The sequence below is a fragment of the Pholcus phalangioides genome, unplaced genomic scaffold (assembly GCF_987345545.1).
Source record: "Pholcus phalangioides strain wild (caught in Gottingen) unplaced genomic scaffold, Ppha-v1.0 ptg000004l_1, whole genome shotgun sequence".
Lineage (NCBI taxonomy): Eukaryota > Metazoa > Arthropoda > Arachnida > Araneae > Pholcidae > Pholcus > Pholcus phalangioides.
This window is the reverse complement of record NW_028301597.1, coordinates 1,775,993-1,803,237: the sequence shown is the minus strand read 5'-3', so window position 1 is coordinate 1,803,237 and position 27,245 is coordinate 1,775,993. Positions and strand designations below refer to the sequence as shown.

The window sequence follows — 27,245 nt, the reverse complement described above, 5'->3', positions numbered from 1 at the left end:
GATGACAAGGGGGGAGGGGGGGGGTTTGGACAATGCTTACGTCATCAACCTCCCTTTATGAAACTATGAATTGGATTCAGAGGGGGCAGAGCTGATGACGAAATTTTGCTGACAAGAGGGGGGAGGGGGGTCAGCGTGTTGCTGACTTTTGCTGACGGTGGGGGGGAGGGTCAAAAATGGCTAAAGATTTGCTTACGTAATACTTGAACAGCCCCTATGTTCCCCGTCCTCCACCTTCCAATTAGAAAGATGTTGCCCTGTGTCTCTTCTTAGGACAGCAAAGAAAATCCAAGTTTCTTAGTGCAATATTCGCTGAGATATTCAAATTAAAAACCCTCAGAAAAGTTGGGAAAGGGCAGCATAAATATGGGAGAGGAGCGTTGTCCGTTAGTTTTTGCTGTCCTTTCATAACTTTTCTCCGATTTTTGAATACAATTATCTTAGCAAATATCGCACTTAGAAACTTTTTTTTTTGCCTCAAGAGATTCAGAACAATATATTTCTAATTGGAAGTTATAGGACAGAGGGGACCGTATAAAAATGTACATTTTCCTTATTTTGTGAAACACTGTATTTTCACTCCCAAAACTGGTTGGTGCAGGGTAATTTTTAAACGCCTTTCGAGCGTCTTTTAAATTGGAATCAAATCATACATCTACGACGGATGGTTGATAAGATAAAGGCCGTATTACCACTCACAGGATACCCCGTATACAAAAATTTTTATAAAAAATTCATAAGAATCTCTAGAAATCGAAATGTCAAAAAAAAAAGTTATCGGAAAGACCGACCGAGAATTTGAATTGGCCCTAAGACCAAAAAATTGACTTTCACAGGGTATAGTTTTTATTCCAGATTTATTAGTTTTTACCTGAAAAAGTTTAACAAAAATAATCTTGGAACCGAAAGATTCAACACAAATTTTAAGATTTTTACTCTCAAAAAATGGGGACCTTCCCCTTCCCCAAATCTATCTGTTTTATCTGTTTCTTTCTTCTTTTTCTTTATTTATTCTGTAACAACTGGCATTACCAAAAATCTCGAATATAAGGAGATTAATGTCGGTTTAAATAGTTTTAAATTTTTTGGGGGTTAAGAGAGATAGAGAGAGCCATATGTCGCTACTGCTTCTCAGCTGTTGTGTTCGCTCATGAGCTCGCTGTTTCACCCTTTCCTGACCATGTCGTTAGTTCCGGGTGACGAATTGCTTTCCATTTCACTAATCAGTTTTCTTTGGAAGTTCACCCCCTTCATGACAGACCACGTCTGTTAATCCATTTTGCGAACATATGTCGAGGCGTATATAGTACATACCGTCGAGTCTCCATGTAACGCTACGTTCGATCAAAAATTTTCATTTTGGGGAAATTATTTCCAATGTCGAGTGAATTAAAAATACTGTGAGCAACCCATATGTTTTCGTGTGGTCTAGTCCACGGTACTTCAACCGCTGGTCTGTGAGAAATTTTTGCTGACGCGAAAGAAAATTTAGCCAAATCTATATGGCCACTACGTAATTTCAAATTTTAAAAATAGAATGCTGTCTCTAAATTAGTTTTCATCTCTGTTTTCGCTGTCAGTTGGTCTGCAAATTATTTTTTCCGCGAAACACATAATTTTTCATTCTAAACAATTTGATTTTGACATTAATTTTTTGTGGTCTGCAAACTATTTCTCCTATTTATATTATTTATTATTTATTTTTGCCCATGCACAAATTACTCGTTCAATTTATTACTCTTCTGCCAAACTATTTTTCCAATTTATTCATTTCTTGCCGGTCCGTAAACTATTTTTACTATTATTTTCATATCTACTTTGTTAAGTTTGTAATAATCGAGTTTGACGTGATTTTGATGCCAGTTATAAATGGATAAAATCTTGCTTTGCAAAGTTGAATAACTTTTACCTCGAATTTTAGTTTCAATCCCCACAATTTTCTGCGATATTATAAATCAAGCAAGTGAAATTCCAGCAGCTCCCATAAAAGGACAAACAGAGAGAATGAAGTCTTTCTATATAAAAAAAGTATTGTATTTACATGGCCGTATTTTGTACTGAAATGACACTAAAACATACCAAAATATTGAGAAAAGAAAAAAAAGTAAAATGGGGTTTTTTTGACTAGCTATTTGCCACGTATATTCCTTTTCAGAGCGTGGTGCCACAAACGTGTTGGTTGCTTTTTCTCACTGTAGAATTTTTTCTTGTTACCTCAGGGAGTTAAGCCCTGACTTAAAGGATTACGTAAGTTTTTCAGTTAGAGATGTGATGAATATGAACTTTGAGCGCTTTTGTCAGTGGGCAGTACTTAAAGTTGAACTTTCAGGGGGTTTTTAAGATGACTTCCAGAAAGTGCTTCCACGAAAAGTGTTATTTATTACATAGAATTCCGCAATAAAATTCTCGAAAAAATTCAACGTGAAGATGAATATACCCTGCATCATCTTGGCTGTAAAGTAAATGAACGAAATTAATTATTTCTTCACAAAAAAATGAAAATTTGAAAAAAAAAATTGAAGTTTTCGAGTATCAAAAATGCAAAAAAACATTTTGAAAATTCCAAAAAAATTAATGCCTCAGGTCTAAAAGGGTTATTCAAATGTATACGAGATCATAAAGGGTCAAGTTAGATGGTTGTTCTGGAATGAGAAAAATAGAATGCCATGATTAGCGATCGGAGTATATGCAAATTCATAAGTGCATATGCATTTGCATATTTTGTCCTTTTTTAGCATTAATACAAATACAAATACAAAAACAACGCCACAACAGGCAAAACGCCCAACGAGGTGGCTGAGAAAAAGATGCCCATAGAAATATGGATGTCATATATTTCAAAAATACAGCAACCCAATTAAAAATGCAAATAACAAAAATTATAAACAATATATACATATAAATGCATAAAATTGAGGAATCAAATGCATATTTTTAAAGTTTTACGAAAGCTCAATCATATTTTTATAATTGGTGTCACATAATGGTCTGGTATGCACGTGTACGTACGCCATTCCTCTTAGAGCAAAATTATTTTCCTATCGCTGAGCAGCCACTAGTATAACTAAAAATTCCGACGTTTTTTTTATCAGAGTTTTTCCATCAGAATATTTTCTGTAAATGAGTATGCACTAAGAGATAGAAAATATACATTTTAAAAACACGTTGGCTTTTTTCATAGTAATCTGTTTTTTAAACGCACATTTTATGTTTTAGTATATGTTTTGGGTTTTTTAAGAATTTTTTTGGAAATTTTAGTGCACATTTGGAATTTTTAATACTTATTTGGACACTTTTTACTACATAGTTTCATATTTCTAAAACATATTTCATTATTTTTAGTGCATACAATACGGGTTCTAGTCACGATAAAATTCAGAAATGCATTGGAAAAGAAAAGCTGTAGGTGCCGTAGAGCTGAGCCGTGCGTGTATGTGTGTAACTCATCGAATAGCCGTCAGGAGGCACTCGATACCGACCAGTATTTAGAAGGGGAAAAAAACATTTCTCTCTCTCCCCCTCTCTCTCTCTCTCTTACTATCGCAGGAACAGCTGATGGGAGAGAAAAAAAAAGGTGAAGGGAGGAAAAGAAAAATGTTGGAGCCATCATTTTTTATTCGGGGAGCCACCGACAGCAACGAGTCTCTCTCATATTTGTATGATATTAGGTAGTGAGAAGAACATGAGGACGATCACGGGCCGGATTGCGTTCAGCGCGTGCTCTTCGTACTTACTGCACAAGATCTGCTGATCTCTTTCTCTCTCTCTTCTTTTAAAATAAAGCTCGTCTTCTCTTATTAAAGTGAAGAGAATGAAGTTACCGCCAGAAAACGTTTCTTAAGCAAATTACGGATAATGGTTCGAAGAAAAGTGCGGATAAACCTATCGTTTATCTTCTGTTCTGTATTCATCACGGTAAGTTTTTGTTTTCTTCTCTCTCTTTGTCTTTCTTAATTCATAAATATGAGTGCGTTATAACGCGAACTTATTTAGTAAACAGCATCGCTTTTTTTTTTTTGCTACGACAACAGTTTCAAATTTATCGATGATGATTGCACTGTATTTCTTGGCCTACCGCTTGTGTTTGAAAAAAAAATCGTAAATTTAGAAGCTTTTTGGTGATTATTTTTGATTGCAGAAGCTACTGAAATTTATCATATAAATTTATATTAAATCAATAAACAAATTTATAGGTGCAGTGAAACCTCACTACAACAATGCTCGACATTACGATAAATCCCTCTAAAGCAATTTTTTTTTTTGTTTCACTGAGTAGCGTTATATCGAGATTTCATTGATTTTATTTCAATCTTCATTCTTACTTTTTTTTTGTGCGTTTAGTCTTTAATATTTCTTCTCAACTGTTACTGGATTTACTTCTGTAGAGGGAATGATTAAATAAACACTAAATCACTGCGATATGATAATTATCCGCGTGACATTCAAAAATCAACTAATTGAATAGCGTAACACCTTCAGAATTGGAAATATTGTTATAAATTATAAGGTATATATTTTTTTTTAATTTCTCAGTCAATAACTATAAATGTTTTCTAGAATTTTTTAGAAAAACTATTTTTACACATTTTTGATAATTTATAATTTCATTCAATCAGTTTTATTCTTTTGGCCACTGGCATTTGACAATTGGTGGCAAAAAAAGTTCCACAACACAAAATAATATAAAAATCGAATAGTTATCAAAAAAATATATATAAGATGATATAAATAGACAGAAATAAAAATACACGTCTGACGAGAAGGCGATTACAAGAGAACTATTCACGAAATTCTCAATTTCAATGCATAGATACAATAAATTTATATGTTTTAAAGCATGCAGAATTTTTTTCTGATAACTTGTGGTACTTAAGAATTTTTTGAAATAAAAATATAAAAAATATTTTTCTTTTATTCTTTTTTGATCAGACTTCTAATTCATTCAACTTTATTGGATCACAACTTCGGCTTCTATTTGAATTTTAGTTTAATGTAATTTTGTTTTTCGTTTTTACTGAAAATACTCGTGTGAATTTGTGCTGTCAATATCGAAATCTAAGCATTGGCAATTTGAAAAAAAAATTACTTAAGTTCTTTGAAACGGCTTAAATCTAAATTATACGAAATTATATTCTCTGAAAAATTGAATAAGTGATCATGACTGCCGCTTACGGCTGCACATCGTAATTAGTGATTACTGTTGCATTTCTAGTGCATGTAATATTATAAGAGTATGTGAATGAAATCAAAACGATTGGAAAAAGCTCTGATTTCTCCGAGAGATAAGCCCTTGTCTGAGAGAGAACCTCCATTCAAGATACGAAAAATGATTATCTCAAATTATCAAGCATCATTATCATGATGTGCTATGTACAACAAATTATATCGCCCTGTTTCTTCAATAATTTATATTATATCGAATGAGCAAGAGCAAAACGTCTCTTCTCCGTTTATTCAAATGAGAGGACGAAGATGTGTTTCTCTTGATATGCTTTCTCTTTTTCCATCGGCTTCAGTCGTAGCGATAATATCTTTCACGTAATTAGCTGTCTACTTCATCGTTAATGCATAGCTAATAGCTCAAGTCGTGGTGACTGAACTTACTCCAGCACGAATAGAATCAAACTTGGTCGGATGGAAAGTCATTATGTTTCATCACACTTTGAAAGCATAATGTATCAGTCTCTAAAAATTGATATAATCTCAACTGCAACAAATGTCGAGCGAACATTTTTTGGAGGGAAGATTCCCAGTTGAAGAGCCATGGTCCAGTAGTCATGGTCCCATGGAGCCATGGTCCCTAGAGTTCTTACCTCGAAACGTTTTCTCTACTTCTCCTGCAGATTTGTCTATTAATAGGGGCAAGAATACGATTTTCTCGGCTATTCAGAGATGCCTCACAGCATGGTCGTATCCAGACAAGAGCAGACATATGTAGCTGCACAGGGCAGCAAAATTGGAAATGTAGTAATTTATAAAATGAAGTTTTTTTTTATGTTAATACTAGGCTAGAAGTTTCAACAATTATGACTACGAGTTCAATTACATGAGAGAAGAAAAAAAATAGGCTTGTAAGTCTCTCAGTCAGACCTCGACACCGTCCTGAAAGCCTACACCCTTCCATTATATTTATAAAAATGTGGAAAAATGTGTTTTGATCAAAGGCAAAAAAAATTAATTTCATGGGTGTGTGTTTTTAGGTCTATTTCTAAAGGCCGGACGGCTTTAAAGAAATAATTTCTGCAATAGGAATTCTTAAATTTTTGAGGTCCACGGACCATTTGTGTCAATAGGATGAAGGCCAGGGATCCCCTTTGTCAATAAGATGAAGCCCACCGACTTCTGTTCGCAGAATAATATTTAAAAAAAAATAAGTCCACTATTTTCTCGTTCAAGCTCACGGATCACGTACCCCCTGAAACCACTTCAAGGACCCCTAAGAGGTCCGCGGAACACTATTCTACGTGTTAATGTATTACTTCATGTCCGTTGCAAATGAAATTTTTTTAATACTTTCATGTTCATGTATTTCTCGTGGAATGAAACTAAAACTTCAAAAAAAAACCTGCTACATGAATGTACGCCTTGTAACCTCCTACACAAAAAAGACGATCTTTAAATCCCTTTTCCTTTTATCGAAACCCTCCCATTCGATGGGATTGTGTATTTAAGTTTTCTTCTGAAGGTTCGGTCATCCAATCCAAAGAGACGTCAACCCTTTATTCGGGAAGATCCCCTGCGATTCAATCCAACTGGACTCTGATTTGCATAAACTGGGGACTCGGGCCTGGTTAAGAAAGGGCAAAAGATGTCGTTTCATATTTTTATTCACTAAAAGGGGAAGGAGAAATGAATAAGATCGCAAAAAAAAGAACAATATCGAAACGAAAGATGTCTAGACAGTATGTCTAGACAGGCTCCTTAATCAGCACCTCGAATCTCTCTCATTTTAAATGACTGGACATTGAGTTCACATGAAATGTGATACGACATTGTTAACACACATTATAATATATAGTTAACTCTTCTCTTTTCTTCCCTCCAATTGAGAAACATCTCAGTTACAGAAAAAGAAGACAATAGCTACTTCTCTAATGAACACACTGTTTTGTTTCAACTTATTCATATTATGACACTTTGACGGATCTACTGTGTTATGCCATCCCCCCCCCCCCCCCTCAACTTTTGTGTTTTGTCTTTGTCCGCTTTCCGTGAAAAAAATTCCTAATTTGATTTATTCTCGAGTTAGCAATTGAGGGCATATCTTCTTTGAAGATTATTTAATGTAATGTTTTTATTCTTGATTCATTATAAGAAATACATATTAGCACACTTTGACAATATGCACCATACGTCGCATTAGAACAGATGTTCTCATCATATGGGTAGCAACTTCTGAGATGGGTCGTACAGATCCACAGACAGTTTATAAATCCATTTATTGCGCCCCTAGTAGTTTCTAGGGCATCTTAATGACATCGCTGAGCTGGGCTAGGACCCAGATATTTTTCGAGGATCTTTTAAGCCATTCTTTCATATATTTTTATACAAATACAAATACAAAGCCACAACAGGCATAATGCCCAACGAGGTGGCTGAGAAAAAGATGCCTATAACAAATATGGATGTCATATACTTCAAAAATACATCTTGGGAAAAGTACGTATCCGAAAAGGATGAATTACTACAGAATGCACTAGAATGCTGAAAAATATCTACTACACAAAAATATGAACATACTGAACGAAAACTAATGAAAACTCAGAATTGATGAGAATTTCAAATTAATGAAAAAAATATGTAATTCCAAAAGTAATGAAAACATTTTTTAAGTTGAGAAAAAATTAATACCAGAATTAGTGCAAGAACTGATGAAAGAAATAATAATTGAAAAAAAATCAAAAATTGAGATGAGAAAGAAATAATTCTAGAATTGAAAAAAAAAAAAGAAATCAGAATTCACATGAAAAATAATTTAAGAGTTTTATTATCTATTTTATTCGGGGACCTGGCTCAGGTTCCGTTAAGGTCCTCCTGTGAAGACATCACACAGGGGTTTCGAAAAGGTCGAAAACCAAAAATTTTATAACTTAAGAACATTCAATAAGCATTTTTAAATCCGAAATATTTTTTAAATAACGAAGCTTATCGTGTTGTGGGTTTTGGGTTGCTACTATAAAAGGCTAAGAACCCCTGCATTAGGACTCCACTCGATGCATATCGAATCGATATATGTCCGACGGAAGTTTAAATTTTATATCAGATCGAAACGCTCATATAATTGCATCTATGTCACAACTGAAATTCAATCCCGTAATTGCATAACTGTTAATTGGCGCCATTCATCCAGGATATATAACTGTCAGGCTTCGTATATTTTTCCTTAGATAAATAGTTAGATTAGAATGGAAATGTAAGAAATATATCGATACGAAGAACTATTCTGGTTAAATCGAACTGGTACTTCTCCGAATGATTAATATCAACGAAACGAATTCAAAAGTTTCGAAGAAATGACCGATTGCTTTTCTACGAAATGCTACAGAATAACAACTGTACGAGTATATAGTATACTCTCACGCATAAACAAGCATAGTCAATTTTAAAAAAGCATGTTAGGTTGTACATCAATCCAAAAAAAATAATAATAATAGCATATACAAGGAACTATTCTTGAATTTTTTTTTAATTTTCTTCTCTTTCTTTATGATACACATTCAGTGGTGATCAAGATTGATTGGCATGCCATGATTGGTCTTCTTCACGCCTCCTACTTTGTCTATCACCGAGGTTTTATTCTATTTATTCGTTTTTTACTTCTATGACTTCTCAGAATATTTGACTCTCATATATTATTAGTTTTTCTTATCTGACTAATTAATTTGCTTCTCGGTGTTCCTTATTCCATGTGCATCTCCATTCACAATTTTTTTTAGGCAGTATTAATTTAACTTTGAAGACAGTTTCAAGAAAACTTTCTAATAGAAACAATTGAGAGAGAGAGAGAGAGAGAGAGATGACTTGAGAAATCAATTTCTGAGAATCGAGAGCTCGAACTTCTCTCCTATGAATATATAGTATGTATTAAGAAATCATTGCTCTAAAGTAGAAAATTAATTCGTGAATCAAAAAATTAAAATGAGTTGTGTCCTCGTCACGTCCGCAAGTTTGGACGAGAAAACGCCTTTTCACTTCGTTGCACCAAAGAACGCTAAGCCTGGTACGTAAACTTGAAGATGTTTATGATGTGATGTAAAGATGTGATCTTTTCACATGTGAGAGTATCATTGGATTTGCGATAACAGGATGTATCCATAGATACCAGTGACTTTTTAACGTAAATACGTCTTTTAAATCATTTAACAATACTGGATATACTCCCAAACAATTCGTAACTAAATCACTTGAATACTGACATCTCAGAAAGTATTCAGAATCTATCAGTTTTTGATGTCCTCGGGTCGATCTTATTAAGACAAATTTAATAATACTATTTCAGTTTTAATACTTCTTCTAGTTTGGGTACGAATTTTTTATTCCATAGTATATTTTATGAAAATTAGGCATCTAAAATAAATCAAATTTTCGTGATAGTCCAGTCAATTACACCAACTCGAAGGCAATCGTGCTTCTTCAATTGTAGGTCATTCCCACAGACACTTTCGTTTTCACGGCCAAACGATCACCTCAAAGAGATTTCATTACAGCCAATTCTAAGAATAGCTTCTATTGCTTGTAGAGAAATTTCCAGAAGTTGTAATCATTTTCGACATTACTGAACTTGATTCAGGAATTTTAGTTAGTGGAGCGATACATGCTTTGATTCATTCATTAATTCGTTTCGATGCACTATGACCATTTTATGCTCCCTGATTTGACTAATTACACGTGGACAGAGTATTAGAATGGATTCCGAAGACAAATAAATCACTGCATAAACCCAAAGTTCGAAGCCACACCTGTTAAACTTGAGGTTGTTGAGCTTATTTCTGTCAGTGAAAGCAAGCATTTCAGTGCACGGTGATGGTAGGAAACAAAAAGTGGCCATGCGGAATCACGCCAAAAAAATGAAAACAAAATATATGTTTTTGTGCTGATAGTTCATACTGATATACCATGCGTTAGTACACAATCCCTTGTTGAGCCAACCATGACATCGTCAAGTAAAAGTAGTAAGTGACAAAAAAATTCGATAGTAAATGCTGATACACAGAAAGGAATCGTACGATTTCCGGATGCGAACACTTACCTCCTCGATTCCCGCCTTCTCCTTTCACTTGAAAAAAGAAAAAAAAATGAATGTATTTTGCCGAACGTCAGAGAATTTTGTTAATCCAAAGCACGTATTGACATTCGATGGGCTAGCTCTCTTTGTCTCGTGCCTCCCTCGCCTCCTTCTTACGTACACTCGTAACCTCATCCGAACCCACTAATGAAATGTCTGATAACGATGCCCACCGTTAAATTACCCATGGAGGATGATGCTTCCATGATGACATGCGTTTCGGTACGAACATGCGTGGATGTCGAAAAAAATTAGTCGAGAGGGAGGGGTATAAAGAGGACGAATTTGGGCCTGCAGTTATCGTCCCTATGGAGTCAATAAGGTATTGACCTCCAGCTCTTCTTCTACTACTTGTAATTCTCTCCCGATCTCCGCAAGTATTGTTGTCCGTGACCAGAATATTTTCGTCCATGTTTCCTAGAGGAAGTAGAGAACCTTAAGGCCTCCCCCTTTCTCTTCAAAATCACACACACAATCTTAAAACAACAGAGGATTGTGGAAAGTTGCCTTTTTTCTCTCTTTCTCTTTTCTTATCCGTGAGACGAATCGTCTTGAAGATGTTCACGATCCGATTGTTGAGAAAGAGAAGAAAAAAAAAGCAGTACAATCGTTTTGCATGCTAACATTATTTGGCCATTTGCGGTAGTGTTATTATTGTTATTATTACTTAAATGTATATTTATTATCATTTGTGACATTTGTTTGGAACGCGACCGTCCTTCATTTGGATGCGGACCGTGTACACACACACACACACACACACCTCACGAGCTCGTCGTTGTTTGTTTTCTATTCTGCTCGGACAAAACGTGTTCTGATTTGTGTATTTGCTGACGTTGTACTTATCTGTGTTTTGGGCAACGTGGAAATTCCTTCACACAACATGATGGGCATGTACTTATTTGGGAAAAATCACACGGAAAGTTTCACGCGATTTTTTCTCCCTAAGTATCTCTTGAAAATAACATCCTGTTTAAAAATAGAATTTAAATTCAATCGGAATAAATCGAATGTTTAGAATATCTTGTCAAAATGTGCCATTTCCCCGTTGCTAGTTGTTGCGGACACCAGGGAAAAGTCCTTTATCTCCTTCTTCTTAGGATCTTACTTATTTTCGATTATGATAAAGGCTAATTCCCAACAAAATTAGGCATTGAATAGTAAATCAAAATAAAATACTAATTTCTTCGAGTAAATTTTCTTTAACAAGCTGCAACAAGATACTAGATTACATCGGAAGTTCTGGGTGTTTTCTGGGTGTTTTACTGTATGGACCAAGAGAAAATATCGTTATATCTAGTAACAGAATTTTAACATTTCCAAACAATATTTGAAAAAATATCGTTACAAAGGGATTTATCGTAATATTAAGTATCGTTGTAGTAAGTTTTCACTGTATTACAACACGGTGAAGTTTGAATTCTACTGACATGTTCAGTTTTACTTTTATTCCATGTATAATCTGTGATTGCATTTTGAGGGATTTGTAATATAACTGATGAAGCAATACTGCATTTTAGGAAATCGATGTAATTATTTTCTTTGGAAAATGAAAGTAATGTTAAAACTTTTAGAAACACGCAGAAGTGAAATCTTGAACTTATTTTCTTCACTAAAAATCTTACGAGAGAAAACGCTCAGAAATTTCTCGAACAACCCTATGTTTCTGATATAATTATCAATATGCATATTTGTTTTTAAAAAAATATCAGGAAACTGGGAATGTGTGTGTGTGTTTTTTTTAATGTTTCCTATACTCAAACTGTCGCATTATATTTGTTCTTTAATCCAATACTTTGTGACATACTTAACTGTTGAGTATGAAACTATTATCTTTCAAATGATTTTGCTTTCTTCAAAACGGCGTTTCGTGACTTCACTTGCACACTTTCCGTGCAACAGGCAACACCTGAAAGACTCGCTTTGATAATCTCCACTCTTTTCTCTTCTTTTTTTTTCACCTAAGTACCTACATTTGTATGCTTTCGCTCTTCTTTGGTGATAAGAAAGAGATTATCTTCTTCCCTCTTCATATTTTTCCCAGTTTTTTTGAGGACGACGGAAAAGAAAAATTGAAGAGAAATAACTAGAATGTGTGAGAACTTTGAAAGATAAATCTACTCAGTTGCTCAATCGTTACTTGTTCCTACCTTCTGTCCTCTGAAATACAAATGTCAGCTCAAGAAGTCACGTCTTACTCTTTCTTTCTCTCTTTTTCTTCTTTTTAAATTGAGGAGGGAAAACCTCATCGAATTTAAGATATAATTGTGGTATAATATGACATCATTAAAACTAATGTCACAGTAAAAAAAAAGATTCAAACTGACACTGTTCTTTCACTGCCACTGTTCTAAATCCGGTTGATAGGCATCTCGATCCGACAACTTCTCTGGTTTTCGTCTTAGTGTCATGGATTTTCATTTCTCGTTCGAGGTGTATGTTTCGTTGTGGAGAATTCCACATGAAAGAACTCATCGTAGAAAGTCGTAATGGAGAGTTTGTGAGTTTCACATCTTTTCTATGCAGCCGATTTTTTCCCACACTAGTGTGTGTGTGTGTGTGTGTGTGTGTGTGTGTGTGTGTGTGTGTGTGTGTGTGTCTACTAAATTTTGTTCTTCTCTCGAGGCAGGGCTCTTTTTGGACGTGCAGCTGCCGAAATAATAATTTATATTTCGGATAAGAAGAGCCTTCAGCAAATAAACTTGAAAGGCCGATAACATTTCATCAGTTGTTGGAGCCTTTATCTCTTGCCACGAAACAGGTGTGCAAATGTTTACGTATCGGCACGATAACGTAACCTTTGCATCCACGAGATTTCTATTCTTTTATTTTTCCTGAGTTTGCTTTGCTTTTACTCTTTCATTTCAATCTCTATCTCTCTCCTTCCATACAAGATTTTATTATTATTATTACCATGATGCAAAGCTGTAGGCGAATGCGAGCATTATTGTGCGATGCGATATTTCATAAACAGCCCGATCACGTCTGTATTTCCTGTTTTGAACTTCGCACGTGGATGCCCGAAGCAAAGCAGAATGACAGTTAATACGGCGTACTAGAAATCCATTGAATCCATATGGGAAGAGGATTTTGATTTTTAAATTAATTCCTTGTTTCCTCATTGCAAATAAAAATTATCTTTTCTATACACGGTTAATCAAACTCTTCAGGATAGCAATCGTTAAAGTCTCGTTTCTAATAACTCAACCGGAGAAAATTCAACGCGGGATTTTGATAGAGGTGCCAGGGTTGATCCAAAAAAATTTCAAAAATTTTAAATGCTGTTTCTAAACTTGAGTATCTACATCAAGACTTGACAAATCCAAATCGTTGATGCTTAAAATTTTACATTTGTGGTGATCGAATTGGAACAAAACAAAAAAAAATTGGAATTTATGTGAGTATTCCCACCAGTTATGGGAAAAAAAGGTCACCACAACCCGGTAAAGCCTAAAAAAAATATTTTAGCCCTGTTTCCTGAAAAAACTCTTGGAGACTCGTACGAAGTTTATTTGGCTCCTAACTTTTTGTTTCGATTTGTCAAGTGAGACCACCTTGAATTACTGTAAACTTGGATTGTCCGAAAATTAATCGAAAATGGCTTTATTAGTGGAGAGCGGTCCTACTCAACTTATTTTAAACTCAATTTGGGGGCTAAATTCATTATACAAATGCAAAGATCCATAAGCTGGTTGAGGAAGGCTGAAAGGGATTCCAGGCCTGGGGAGGAGAGGAACCAAAAAAATATATATATATACTGAAACTACTCGCATTCGTGATGGGACAAAATGGAACAAAACTCATGCTTAACAAAAAAACAGAGGTAAGAGGAAATGTTGAAAAGTTGTCATTATAAAATTAAAATTATTAAAGTCTTACAAAATCTCCTGGATAAAATGCCTCATATTTTCAACGAAGCTCACTTGAATTTTTATTCGTTAATGAAATCAAGGATTGAGATTACTTTCATGACATAAATTATATTATGATAATTATGACTCCAATTATGAATTGGAATGAATAGCAATTGTTTCTACCGTGTCTTGCACCCTCAACACCCCTCCCCATTAGCGATTTCTTTAGAAATTTTAGATATGGTTAGTGTAGTAACTTTACTTATCCTTAACAATTTTTTTATTTTGGTGTAATAAACATCTTTACTCACCTTTTGGCAATTTTGTTGGCTATAATTTGACTAATCAACTTTACTAATTTTTAATGATTTCTTTGGCATACATATTCCTAATTTGCAAATTTACATACCATTGGAAATTTTTTGGCGATAATTGGCGATGACATAGATCCCGATTTCCCGTATTTTTAAAGAAAATATGGTCAGTGGTCAGCTTTTTACTACTGTTACTTTTCTACCGGAACCCCTTCAGCGGGTTGGAAGTTGTGCCCTCCTAGTGTACACGATATCATTTTTGCATTGCACATAGACTAAAAAATAAATTTTGAATTTTGTGAATATTAAGCATGATATATTTTGTCAATGGCGATAGTCCTCCCGTGACCTTTCATGTATCTCAGGGAAATGCATAAGAGGCTTCCGTACCTCTAGAAAAGACGTAGAAATCGTACGTACCACTTGAGATGCGTGGGAGTCTTGTTTACCTCTACAGATGCGTAGCGAGACGCCTAAAAGCCTAAAGATCCATAGGAGGCTTTCTTAACGCTACAGATGCATAGGGCGCTTGCTCACCTCTAAAGATGCGTAGGAGGCTTGCTCACCGCTAGAGATGTGTAGGAGAATCGCTTGCCTCTACAAATGTGTAGGCGGATCGCTTACCACTAGAGATGAGACGTAGTTGTGTAAATTTCTAAAAATGCGTATGAAATTTACATACCTCCTTGTTTATTATATCACGATCGATGACTAACTATCATGCCTGTATCTGTATACACAGGGTGCATAGCAAACGAGGGGGGGGGGGAATGGCATTTTCCTGGTGATCCGTTGATCCTAGAGGCATACTTCCAGTTAGAAAAAGGTTTCAAATAGCGTGTAGCACTCAAATATGTCATTCATCTTTCAAAGGGGTGCTGTATAGATATCATAATGAAAAAAATTTAATATTTATACAATCTCCGTGATTCTATAAACCCAATTAGAAAGTTGTTGCCCGGTTTCTGCTGATGCCAACAATACAAAAATTCCACGTATTCAAGTGCAATATTCAGTGATATTTTTCAATACAAAAATTAAAGAAAAATTCCGGAAGAACAGCATATATATATAAATAATGGAAAAAAGCGTTATCCGTTAGCTTTTGCTGTTCTTTCCAAACTTGTCTCCGTTTTTGAATTCAAATATCTTTGCGAATATTGTACTTGGAAACTTGGAGTTTTTTTTTCTCGGCATCAGAAGAGACAGGGCAACAACTTTCTAATTGTGTTTTTGAACTCACGGGGACTGTATAAAAAGTTAATTTTTTTCATTTTAATAACTATACAGCATTCCTAGAAACATGAATGACATATATGAGTACTACACGTTATTTGGAAACTTCTAATTGGAAGTATACCGCTAGGATCAACGTGTCGCCAGTCAAATGTCATACCCCTAGTTTTTCTGTGCACCCTGTATAATCATCTCTTTTCACTTTTTCTTCTATTACTTTATCATTTCGTTCGCGTAGCCCGGCTCGTCACTTACTCCAAGGGATACACAAACTACAAGTTGAGAACCATAATCTATCTCATTATTCATGAAGACACTTTTCGGGAATTCTCTACGGGTCGAGAAATATGTACGCATTCGCGAGGTCAGAACAGACTTGAAATGAAGATATTTTCCGCGTAAATGCTTGGCTTAGATGGAACAAAATGGAAGAAAAATGTTGTTAATGTAGAGGCAACAGAAAAGAAAAAGGTAGAGAGTATTTTATTTATTTTGTTTTGCTTTGTTGTTGTTTTTTTTCAAGACAGACAAGTCTCGGAAACGTATCTTCTAAAAAAGACATTTTCTCGATCGTTTCTCAGGAAGCAGATCGGTTTATGAGACGTGCGGAAGAATGGATGGCAGGATAAAAATCTGCAGCGATTTGAAAAGCGATTCTCGACGAGACAATAAAAATCCTCCGAAAATATATATATTCCACTATTTTCTTTTTTTGTTGGTCTTGACACACGCGTGCCTACATCATACAACTCGCGTCGACAGGTGTCTAACCCAGCATTCTTTTCCTGCCTGCCACTCACTCGAATCACCACGTGGAATTTCGGCTCATATAATAATAATAAAACGCGTCTTGAGATGTTTATTTCTCATTCTCTGAACTGAGGCTATCGATCTCTTCAACTTGGAACACAATGATGAAATATATTTGCAGCGTTTATCGTACGTTTTTACTGCCCGTTTGATTTCTACGTTGATATCATAGTTTCTGGATTCTTTGGGTTTCATTCTGTTTTCTACAAAAGAAGTTTCATCTATCGCTAGTTATATAAGTTAGATATTTATTCATTCATTAAATAAAGTCATTAATTTCCGCCAAGTTCACAATATGTCATTGAATGCCAATCGCACTTAAAGAGAAGATGAAAAACTAATGATAAAAATCCATTTAACTGGTTTCGAATTCTGAGACCTTTTTTTCTTTCAATTATCATAAGTTCCAAATATATGAAGTTTGGTTTAATCATTCAAAAACAAGCCTTAAATAATTTCCTAAATTTCTTTTATCAAGTTTACCATGTCATTATCGAGAAAGATGCATCTTACATTGGTATTTGAATTTCATCACAATCACTATTCAAAAATGCATTCAGCGAATGGATTTGCTGCACTCAAACTTTTAACGACTATGCTGTATTACAGTGGTTCTCAAGCTTTCCAAAACCGCTGCCCGATTTCATTCATTTCTGTGAGTCTAAGGTCCAGTCAAACACACGACCAACGGAAAATGAATGAGGAAAAATGAAACGGCTAATCACTCGCGGCCCGGTATGAATGATATCAGGGTCCGGTACCGGGCCGCGACCCAGCGGTTGAGGAAACACTGCTGTAGTACACTGTTTCTTAAACTTTCTATGCCTGTGGCCCTGCTTTATTAGCTTCTGTGAATGCTAGTGGGGTTCTGGTTCGATAGATTGTGTCTGGCGCCTTCGAGGAAGAGCGCAAACCATCCCAAGATGGTCTCTCTGGGCGGTAAGTGGTCACCGTCCGTCTACTTGTGGCCCATTTTGGACCATGTCTTTTTTTCTCGTCCCCTCTTCCCCGTCATCCAGTATTTCAGCATTTCCCCTAATTTTGTTCGGTTGATCAAAATTTCCTCTACATCCCTCCCCCTCCATTGGTGAGACCCTTTCTAATTATTAATCCATTATATTCTAAAACTCTATTGTTGAACTTTTTCAAAAAATAATAATATATACATAAAAATGATAACATGAATGAAATACAAAAGGAGAACCACTTGGAAAAAAATGTTTTATTAAATTAAAATTATTAACTAGTAATTAATCATTATTTATTAAAAAAATTGGAATATTTTTATTGAGTTTTTAATGTTTATAGCAGTCACTTCAAAGTTTAGGTACAACAATCAAAACTAAAAATTCCACTGCTTAATTAGGAATGAAAATAAAGCTGATAAAAAAAAGAATGATAATAAAACCCAAAAAAAAAAGGGACGTTTATAAGTAATGGGTAAAATTGATTTTATGAGTAAATCTATAATCAGCACAAATTTCGATAAATAAGGTCGATTTCCGGACTCCTGGGACTAAAGTCAGTGAGATCACCTCTTGTAGGGGTTTTATGCAGGGCCATCACAATATTATGGTCGTTCGAGAAAATGGATGTCATAGAACTACTTACCCCTGGGTAACTGCTTACTTATCTATATACTGCTCCCTAAAGATAGTTTTCCAAACTTTTTGTTCCATCGCCCCCTTCTTCAGAAATTTTTTTCCTCTCATCACCCCCCCCCCCAACACCAAGTGAACCCTAGGATCCTATGTTATACCTGTAGCTTCTATCGCCCCCCGGACAGTTTCATTCCCCCACCGGGGGCGATATTGTCCACTTTGGGAAACACTGACCTAAAGCATAGTACCAGATATCATCTACGCTTCTTAACATGACTCTCCCGGTAATACCATGATGGACCAATGCGTTAAGATAACCTTGGTTCTGTGAGTAGCTCCGATAGATTCTGAAAGTATATACAGTATATAGTCAGTTTTTTTTCTGCAGTATTTCACTTTATTATTATTTTTTTTTCATATTTATATTGTTTTTCACACATCTCCGTGGTCCTATCAACAAATTGTCGTGCCCTCCCCTTCATTTGATTTTCATCCGTGACGTCCTTACAATAACCCAGGACCGAAATAGGGCCATTATGACCCCAGATTGAAACCAGATTGTTCACTCGAATGCTAAAAATGAACTCAGTTTACTATTAATCAGCCAGGATGATAGCTGCCTATTGTTTGTGGAGGAAACATCCGTCCAATTTATTAGAGACCAGTGTTTAGAAATTTTTCCAGTTTTTTTTTTCAATGAACTTGCATTTTCAGGAGGAAAAAAACGTTCGTAGAAGCAATTTCTTTTTTCTTCGCACTCGTTCGCACGTGTAGAGCTTATTCTAATGGTCAAAACAAACTACACTGACGTGATGTGATAATCCAGTGTAATTTGTTTCGGCATTAAGAGTTGGGCTAGTACACCACTTTCGTCGAACATGGTGTAGCCTAAGGAAAAAATTAGCATATTTTGTAACTGAAATATATTTGTATATATATGCGTTGGCTTATTAAATTCTATTTATCTATTTAAATTCCCGATATGTCGGCGAAAAATTTCTTCCGTTTTAGCTGGCTATGGAAAATCAGCTTTTCGATAGATTAAACAAATGTTATATCCATCATGGAAATGGAGGTTTCGAGAAGTTTCATCTGAGTAATATATATTTTAACAAATTCCGTAACACATATAAATATGTGGTTTAATAGTAGTAATATTCAGTATTTAAAGAGTGTGGTTTTTAAATTTTTTTGAACAACATCCTTGGATTGTTTTTATATCATTTAATGCTGGGTTGCACTACTTGCGGACAAGAGGTTCCATCCGGCCCGCGAAAGTTGTACCAGATGAAAATTATCAATATACACAGAACACGTTAACACGTTAAATACCTAGGCTGGCCATATTTCTTTCATAAAAACACAGGCTATCCGCAATAAAGTTGTGAAGTCAAGTAAAGTTGCCAATTACAGCCAGTACAGATCCCTGGACAGATCGTAAAGATCTCTTGGGAATACGTGCTGATCGCATTAAAAAAAAAATTAATTTAAAACAATTGTCAAAGACATGTCAAGTTAGTCAAAAAAGAATCGTAAAAGACAAGTAAAGTTGCGAGATACTGTCAAAAAAAAAATTCTAAAAGGCAAGTAAAGTTGCCAGTTGCTGAAAAACAGGCTAGACAAATTTTTAGAGGCAAGAAATAGTTGACAAAAAGTCAATTATAGCCATGAATATCGCTAAAGTTGCTGAAAAATCGCCAATCGCTGAAAATGATATGTACTGTAAGTCAAAATGTAATTCGCCGAAAAAACGTATGTATATGCTTGGCAAATATGTGTGAGACGAATATATTTATTTCACCATAACAAATATTATGATGCAGTCATAATTATAAGACATGGAAAATAGTCGTAATTCATTATTTCAAAAATTCAACTAAGCCTTGTTGAAAATAAAGGAAGCAATGGGTCGTTTCATAAAAAAGAGCTGGGCCGATAAAAATTACGGGTGTTATGGTCACCATATCTGATCCACGGACTGAATAGGTTGTGCACTCCTGCTTCGATGAATCACTAACAGAACGTCAACTTCAATCACCTTTTACGTACGAATTATATTGGGATCAGCGTCTTTTTATAACCTTGAAATATTTGAGATTTCACTGCTGGGCGTCGACTATAATAACATTTGTAAGCGCTTCGTAACGAGTGTAACGCCGAAAATAGCAGAAAACCTCCACGGGCTACAGTTATAGAAAGAAATTTCGCCTACACGATCAAAAGAAACGGAGGAGGAGGAGGAGAGGCACCAGGTTTAGGCAAAGCTGGGGTTTGAACCAGGGAAAAAAAAAGAATATGCTTCAGGTTCAAGAGTTTTTTTTTTTTTTCTGATTCTCAACTCCTACTCACAGTTTTTTCTTTTCCAAGTGCTTTAGACAGCATCTAAAATGAGAGAGAGAGCACGACTTGAGTTCAGGTATGAGATGGCTAAAAAGAAAATAAAAGAATTATGAAAAGAAGAAAGTCTTATAGGTAGTTCTCTCTGTATGGGGGTTCGGGGTCGATAAGAAAGCATTTGGAATAGTTTTTCTTTTCTTTTTTTTCCCCCTGACAGAATAAGATACAGGTACGTGTATGGTATACATTAAAAAAAAAAAAGCTTACAGGACGGATGAATAGTAAGGAACCCTCTCTAAGGTCAAGGTTCAAGGTATTACTCGTTATGTGAGGTGGAGGCGACGTAAATGCAAGAGAATGAACGCGGGAGGACAGAAATAGATTTTGAGCAAGGAAAAAGGGGAACGAAAATTCATATTTTTATCCTTGGTACAACACAGTAGAGATGAGTAAATTGTACTTTCACGAGTTCCACCGTAAATATATATTTTCTCGTTGAATATTATTTTCATTAGTTTTGAATTATTTTTTCATCAGATATGGATTTTTCACTAATCCGGAAAAAATCAAATATGAATCTCCACCAATTATGCAACTATTTTTTTTCATTAACTGCGAAACTTCTTCAATTCTAAATATTTTTGTTTCAATATTTCTCGAAGTATCATTTCATTAATTATGAATTTTCATGAATTTCGAAATACTTTTCTGAAATTATTTCTCTCATTAGTTCTGGAATGTGTATTCTTCTGAAATACATTTTTTTTCCATTGAGGTTTATATTTCAGCATTTCTACAAATTCTGTAACTATGTAGGCCTTTTCGTCACCGGGCCACTGCAAAATGTTCCGAGGGCCACCCCCTAATATATATAGTATTTTCAACGCGTGAGAAAAACACTCCATTCTCAACTAGGACAAGTGTCCACTAATACTTTTGTCACAGGGATTCCCAACTATGGATGCACGGTTCTCTTACAGGTCCTCGGAGAGATTTCAGGGGATCAACGATCGATGATATAAGGACACGACCAACTTATTATTTAACATTATTATGGTTACGTATATCAGCTAAACTACACATGTATTCCGAGGTTAATTTTTAATATATTATTCATTTTGCGGGCGGCTCTAGGGCTGTGCAATCCGTTCGGGAATTTCAAGATAAAAATTTTTATGCATAAGCAACGTGTGGGGTTTGGGGCATACAAATCTGCGATTTTTTGCCAGATATTCTCGATGAGCACTGAAAAGATACCTAGAAACGGATCAAAATTTTATCTCGAGTTGCCCTTGTATGTATTACAGTAAATGTGATAAATCGGTTATTATGCATTACGCCAATCGTCTCGGTAAATTTGATAAATTTATCACTTTTATCGATTTATGTATAATACCCAAGTGTCGTTGGTGAGTTTGATAAATTCAAAACATTATACCTAATGATAATTTGATAAAATTATACATAATATCGCTATACGATCGTGAAATTTGTAAAATGAAAGTTTAATACATCGGAGTACAATCGTGAAATTTATTAAATGGGAGTTCGTTATATTGACATCCAAATGCAAAATTAGTCAAATAGGAGTTTTTACGTTGGTGTATGATTGAATACGCCCAAAAATATTTAAAAATTTTCTAAATCAAATAAGTTGCTAATAGTTCGTTATATCGAGATTACCAAAATGAACTGTGATTATGCATAATAACCAGATTTGTCACATTTAGCACATAACATATACGTTGAATAATTTTCTGTTAAAGCTAAATATTTTTTTCTAGCGTGTCTGTCATCTTATTGACGCGAGAATCTGTGGAACATGAAAAGTTAAGAACCTCCCCCCCCCCCCATTCTTCCATGTTTCTTTTCCAGAAATTCTCACACAAATTTCAGCATTCGTGATCAAACTAATTGTGAAAATGCATTACCAGAGTCATCTGTAATAGAGTCACGATCTCGGTACAGATAACCAATCGGAGACACATTAAGTATAATCAATAATCTTGAAACATGGCAATATAAATCCCCAGGAGGAGGAAAAAATTGGGACGCGTATAAACATTACACAGTTTTTTCGCACACACATCTCTCATCGCAGAACACCTGCTCTTGAATATCTGCATGATGTTCCGTTTGAATCCCCAAATCGACCCTAACCGTTGCAAAACATAACGTCATAGCGGGAAGGGCAAGAGCCGGATCGGGATTAACGTAGGTCTCGTGGTAAAAGACCTCACCCCCCCCCCCCAATTACACGCAGGGACATCATACTATAAAAAGTTATTAGCCACTATTGCGGTGGGCATGATTAGAATTGTTGCCCACATGTCGCTGTGAAGAGGAAGAGTGTCACGCTAGTTTTCCCTTCTCAAATGAAAAAAATAGGGAGAGGTTCTCATACAGGGATGCTTCATGTCACGCCTTTCAGTGGAATCTAACTTATGTACGTACATACAGTATATAGCCAACCTACCGCAAACTTTCTATTTTTTTTGACATGATGTGCCGCCTTCATGCTCAAGAGAATATAATTACATTTGTGTGTGTATGTAAGTGGTTTGATGATTCACCAAATCTCGCATCTGCCGTGTGTCTTTTTCTGCATGTAACGGTTTTTTTTCACGTTCCATCTCTTCCCACATTCCCACACAGTTAAATAATTTCCCGCTTCACTAAACAATTTTGAGCGATCATTCATTCATGAATTATTCATGTTTTATCTGTCTTTTTAAAAATTCTATTTTGGTCGTTGAATGAATTGATTATAACTCGAATGGATGTGTGGCAGAGAGAGATATAAATAATTAAAATTACAGTATGGACTCTGGACTATCCGGCGTAATGTAGCGGAAGGGCAGACCGTATAATAAAAAAACCGGATGGGACGGAGTTCTGTAAATGGTCATTTCCTAACCTCCCATACCATTAAAAAACACCCTTTTTATTTCAAAACCCGCTCTTATTCATGTATTCTCTGACCTATAAGTACAGGCCAGTACTTTATAAATGTGTGTTATGTACTGTACTGTGTGTGTAAATTTTAAAATTTTCAACCAGGTAATACCGTATAAAAATATTGTACACATTTCAATATAAATTTCGTAATGATTCACTTAATTCCAGGAAACATAAAATCATGTACACTGTACAATATGAATACATACAAACTTTTAAAATAAGCAAGATACAGTGAAACCTTACTACAAGGATGTTCGATATAATGATAAACCACTCTGCAACGGTGTTTTTTAACAAAAACGGATGTAAGGTGGTGCTATTAGCATATTTTTAATTAAAACAACACAGCAAATTTGAAAATAATTAGAGTGGATTTTTTAATGAACCAAAATGGTTAACTAAGTGTAAAATATAAAGTTTGTTTCGATTTTGGTGTATTTATAAAAATCTCAAAAAAGTTTAATAATTTTTACTTTGAATTGTATTTCTTTAATCCCCTTAATGTGGTGTGTGCTTTTATAAATTTCTGAACGCACGTAATATTTGAGTACTGATCGAAAAACCACACCGACAAGGAATCAATTCCTTCCGGATAAAAATTCATTGCACTTAAATATATTACCATATTATATACTAAATGCATATAAATTACTTACTAAAATATCAAGAAAGTTGAGAAAAGAAATAGATACATACAATGGGTGTGTGTGTGTGTGTGCATTTTTGTTCTGACCAAGTATCCGCCATGTATATTCAAATATACACGAGACCTAGAGGCTAACTTATCAATTTTGAAAATTTCTTTTAATTCATCAATTTAGGAAATTCATTCGATTTATCGATCTTGGAAGTTTCTTCAATTTATAAATCATTAAAATTTAATTTATCAACCTTGAAATAAAATTCCTAAAATTCGGATTTGTGAAACTGCTGTTGGAGTGGATTACGTGAACAGCCAATTTACATAACATAAGTAATTTGTTAGAAAAAATTTCTTGTACACCTTACGGGTTTTTAGAAAAACTGTTTTGGCTCCCATACTTAAAGTAAAAACGATAGCTCTGGTGAGAACCAAATGAAATAAGCTTTTAATGGCAAAGAAAACTCTTAAAATTCACCCAAAATATTACTAAAAATATTAATGAAATCTTTATGCAAATTCGTTTAGAATAGCCTTTTTAATAGCTCATTCAGGATGCATGCGGGGTAGCGGGTTGGACTATTAATCTAAAGGGTTTTATGACTCGTTCGTAAGTCCGTTTTGTTTCTTGACATTTTATTATGTATGTTTTGAGGTGCATTATCTTTCTGACATGTCAGTTCCATCTTTCCATCACATATGCATATAAAAGGGTTCAAGACATTGCATGGAATGATGACTGCAGAATTTTATTTATGGCACAATATATCATTAATACATTTTTAGCTCAAAAAAATATTAGTACTGTATGTCTTGTTTTTCGGAACAAAGAAAAGATAAAATAACAGAACTGCAACGAGTAAATTTTTTCTTCTCATTCCCCAATATTCGGAACATGGCTTCTTTTCCGCTTTAAATTGATTTGTGTTCTTTATCTTGGTGCGTAAGGCCAAAGTTAAAAAATCGTTCTCGGTATCTGTAAGTTTATTATCATGTCAAAGGCTTGGCATGATATTTTATGATACAAAATTTTCGATTGTTTTTTCTGTGTCGGTTTAAGGTAATCTGACTGGCAAAGGCTATTAAAGTTCGATTCATCTCCTATGATAAAAGAGTTCTGGCAACTTGGGGCTAGACCTAGAAGAATGAAATATACTCACATACCTCCAGAAACAAAAACAAAAAAAGCACACACACAAAAGACACAAATAAAGTAATGTGGAAAAATACACGTGTCTTTTTCGAATGGTCAGGACGAATTATTAACAGATTTTTTTTTTTTTTCATTTATATATTTTCTGGCGTTTGAGTCATTTTTTCTATTTGATCCTCCAGAGAGATAGAGAGAGAGAGAGAGATAGTATAGCCAACGCCAGCTATATAAAACAGTGGTTCTCAACCGGGGCCCTGGGATATTCCAGGGGAGCCACGGCTGCTGATACGGGGACCATGAAGAAGTTTGTGAAAAGAGTGACTTAAAAAAATTTAATTTCAAACAAAATGCATAAAATATCTTTTTCGCAATTTTTTTCATATTCAAGTAAAATTAACATGAGGAAGGAAAAAAAAGTGGTTCATGTAATCTCGGTGGTTTAACGACTTGGGGTGACAGTAGGCCCTGACAAAAACTATAAAAGAGGTTTAAGCAAAATGGAGAGTAACTGTAAAGACAGGAAATTGTGCGTGATCTAAGATTTTTCGTTCAAAGAGGAAGAAGGCCGACAAAGATTTGTTGACCAATCATTAGTGTTCTTTTGAGTGCTGGTTATAGTGATGGTAGTAAATGTGATTCAAGAAGTAGATGGGTGAAAAATGAAAGCTTGTAAAAAAAACCATCGTTTTCATGCAGTTGCAGACAGGTGGCCATCTAGCTTAGCATAAAGCTATCTTCAGCTGGGCACTGAGTGGTTTGTTGAGGGTCAGAAAATCGAATAAAGAATGAATGCTCTGGGGTATTTTTTATGAATTTTAAGAGAGGTGCCAGTCCATTGCCTCTGCTAAAAAAAGTCGAATCCAGTTATAACGAACACCAAGAGACTAAACCATATATGAGGAAAAATACCCGTGAAATTAATTTTTTTAAACTATATTGCTGTATAACTTTAAAAAAAATTGCAATTGGCAAAAAATTAATGTTGTTTCAATCGCAAGTGTCCGTATGCTATTCCTTTCAATTTAACAGGAAAGACGTAATTTTAAACATATTTAAGACAGTCTTAACGTAATTTGGTTTGCTGATTGGTTTCTATATGCAATCCAAGCAGAAAATGTATTGGGACTTCCTCTAAGACACTTCCTCTTAGACCTTCCAAGTTTTTTTAACCGATACTGTAATGCGTCTTATTAACTGGCCTACGACATCCCAACTAATTTCAATGCACTTTTCCTATCCTGAACGATGTTGGGGACATTAGAAAAAATTTTAAAAGAGTGTATGGCCACATTTCAAGCAATTTAAATCCGTTTATTTGAAACTCGGTGTGTCTGCTGATTTCTCTGGAATTTAGACATAATTTCCAACTATCAACTCTCCACGCAGTTTTTGCAGATTGTGAAAACGCGTCGCTGAAGTGGTTTTTCATGCGTATTATCAACACTAAAAATAAATTTCCGATTGACCGATACAAAGAGACGCATTGAGCCAGTTATGGACGTTTCAAAGTTAAGACTTACGTGAGAATTTATTGCACTTTTCTCTGAGAAATCAGCAGACACAGCTAGTTTCAAATAAACGGATTTAAATTGCTTGAAAATTTTTTGGAGTTCCTGTCAAAATGAAGATGTCAAATAACTGAAATTGTGCGTTGCTTCAGAATTTTCATCGAATCTAGAACTATGTCTTTCATTTGTTCCGAATTTTCTTCAATTCTGAATTTTCATTAATTCTGGAGTCATTTCTTAAGTTTATTCAGAATTTTTATTAATTCTAAACGTATTTCTTTCATTTATTCCATTTATTCTGCATTTTCCCATCAATTCTGGGATTCTTCATTTTCATCATTTCTGGAAGTATTTCGATCATTTATTCTGTCTATTCTGAATCTTTATCAGGGGTCTGGAATTACTCCTTTCATTTATTTTGAATTTTCTTTGGGACTGGGATTATCTCCGTGAATTATCCTTCCCATTTTTGATTCATAGATTCTTAATTTGCATCAGACAATTTCTTTTATTAGGTCCCCCTAAAAAAAAATTCTGCGAGATATT

The 27,245-nt window shown here is 34.9% G+C and overlaps 1 protein-coding gene across 1 annotated transcript in view; it reads left to right on the top strand.

The window, feature by feature from the left end:
* The first annotated feature begins 3,626 nt into the window (after nucleotides 1-3,626).
* The window catches only part of LOC149086411 (uncharacterized), a 68,218-nt gene continuing 44,599 nt past the window's right edge, over nucleotides 3,627-27,245 (top strand). Inside the window, exon 1 of the mRNA XM_089255440.1 lies at nucleotides 3,627-3,915. Coding sequence (XP_089111566.1) covers nucleotides 3,856-3,915 — 60 coding nt within the window. The 5' untranslated portion in view covers nucleotides 3,627-3,855. The remainder of the gene's footprint in view (nucleotides 3,916-27,245) is intronic.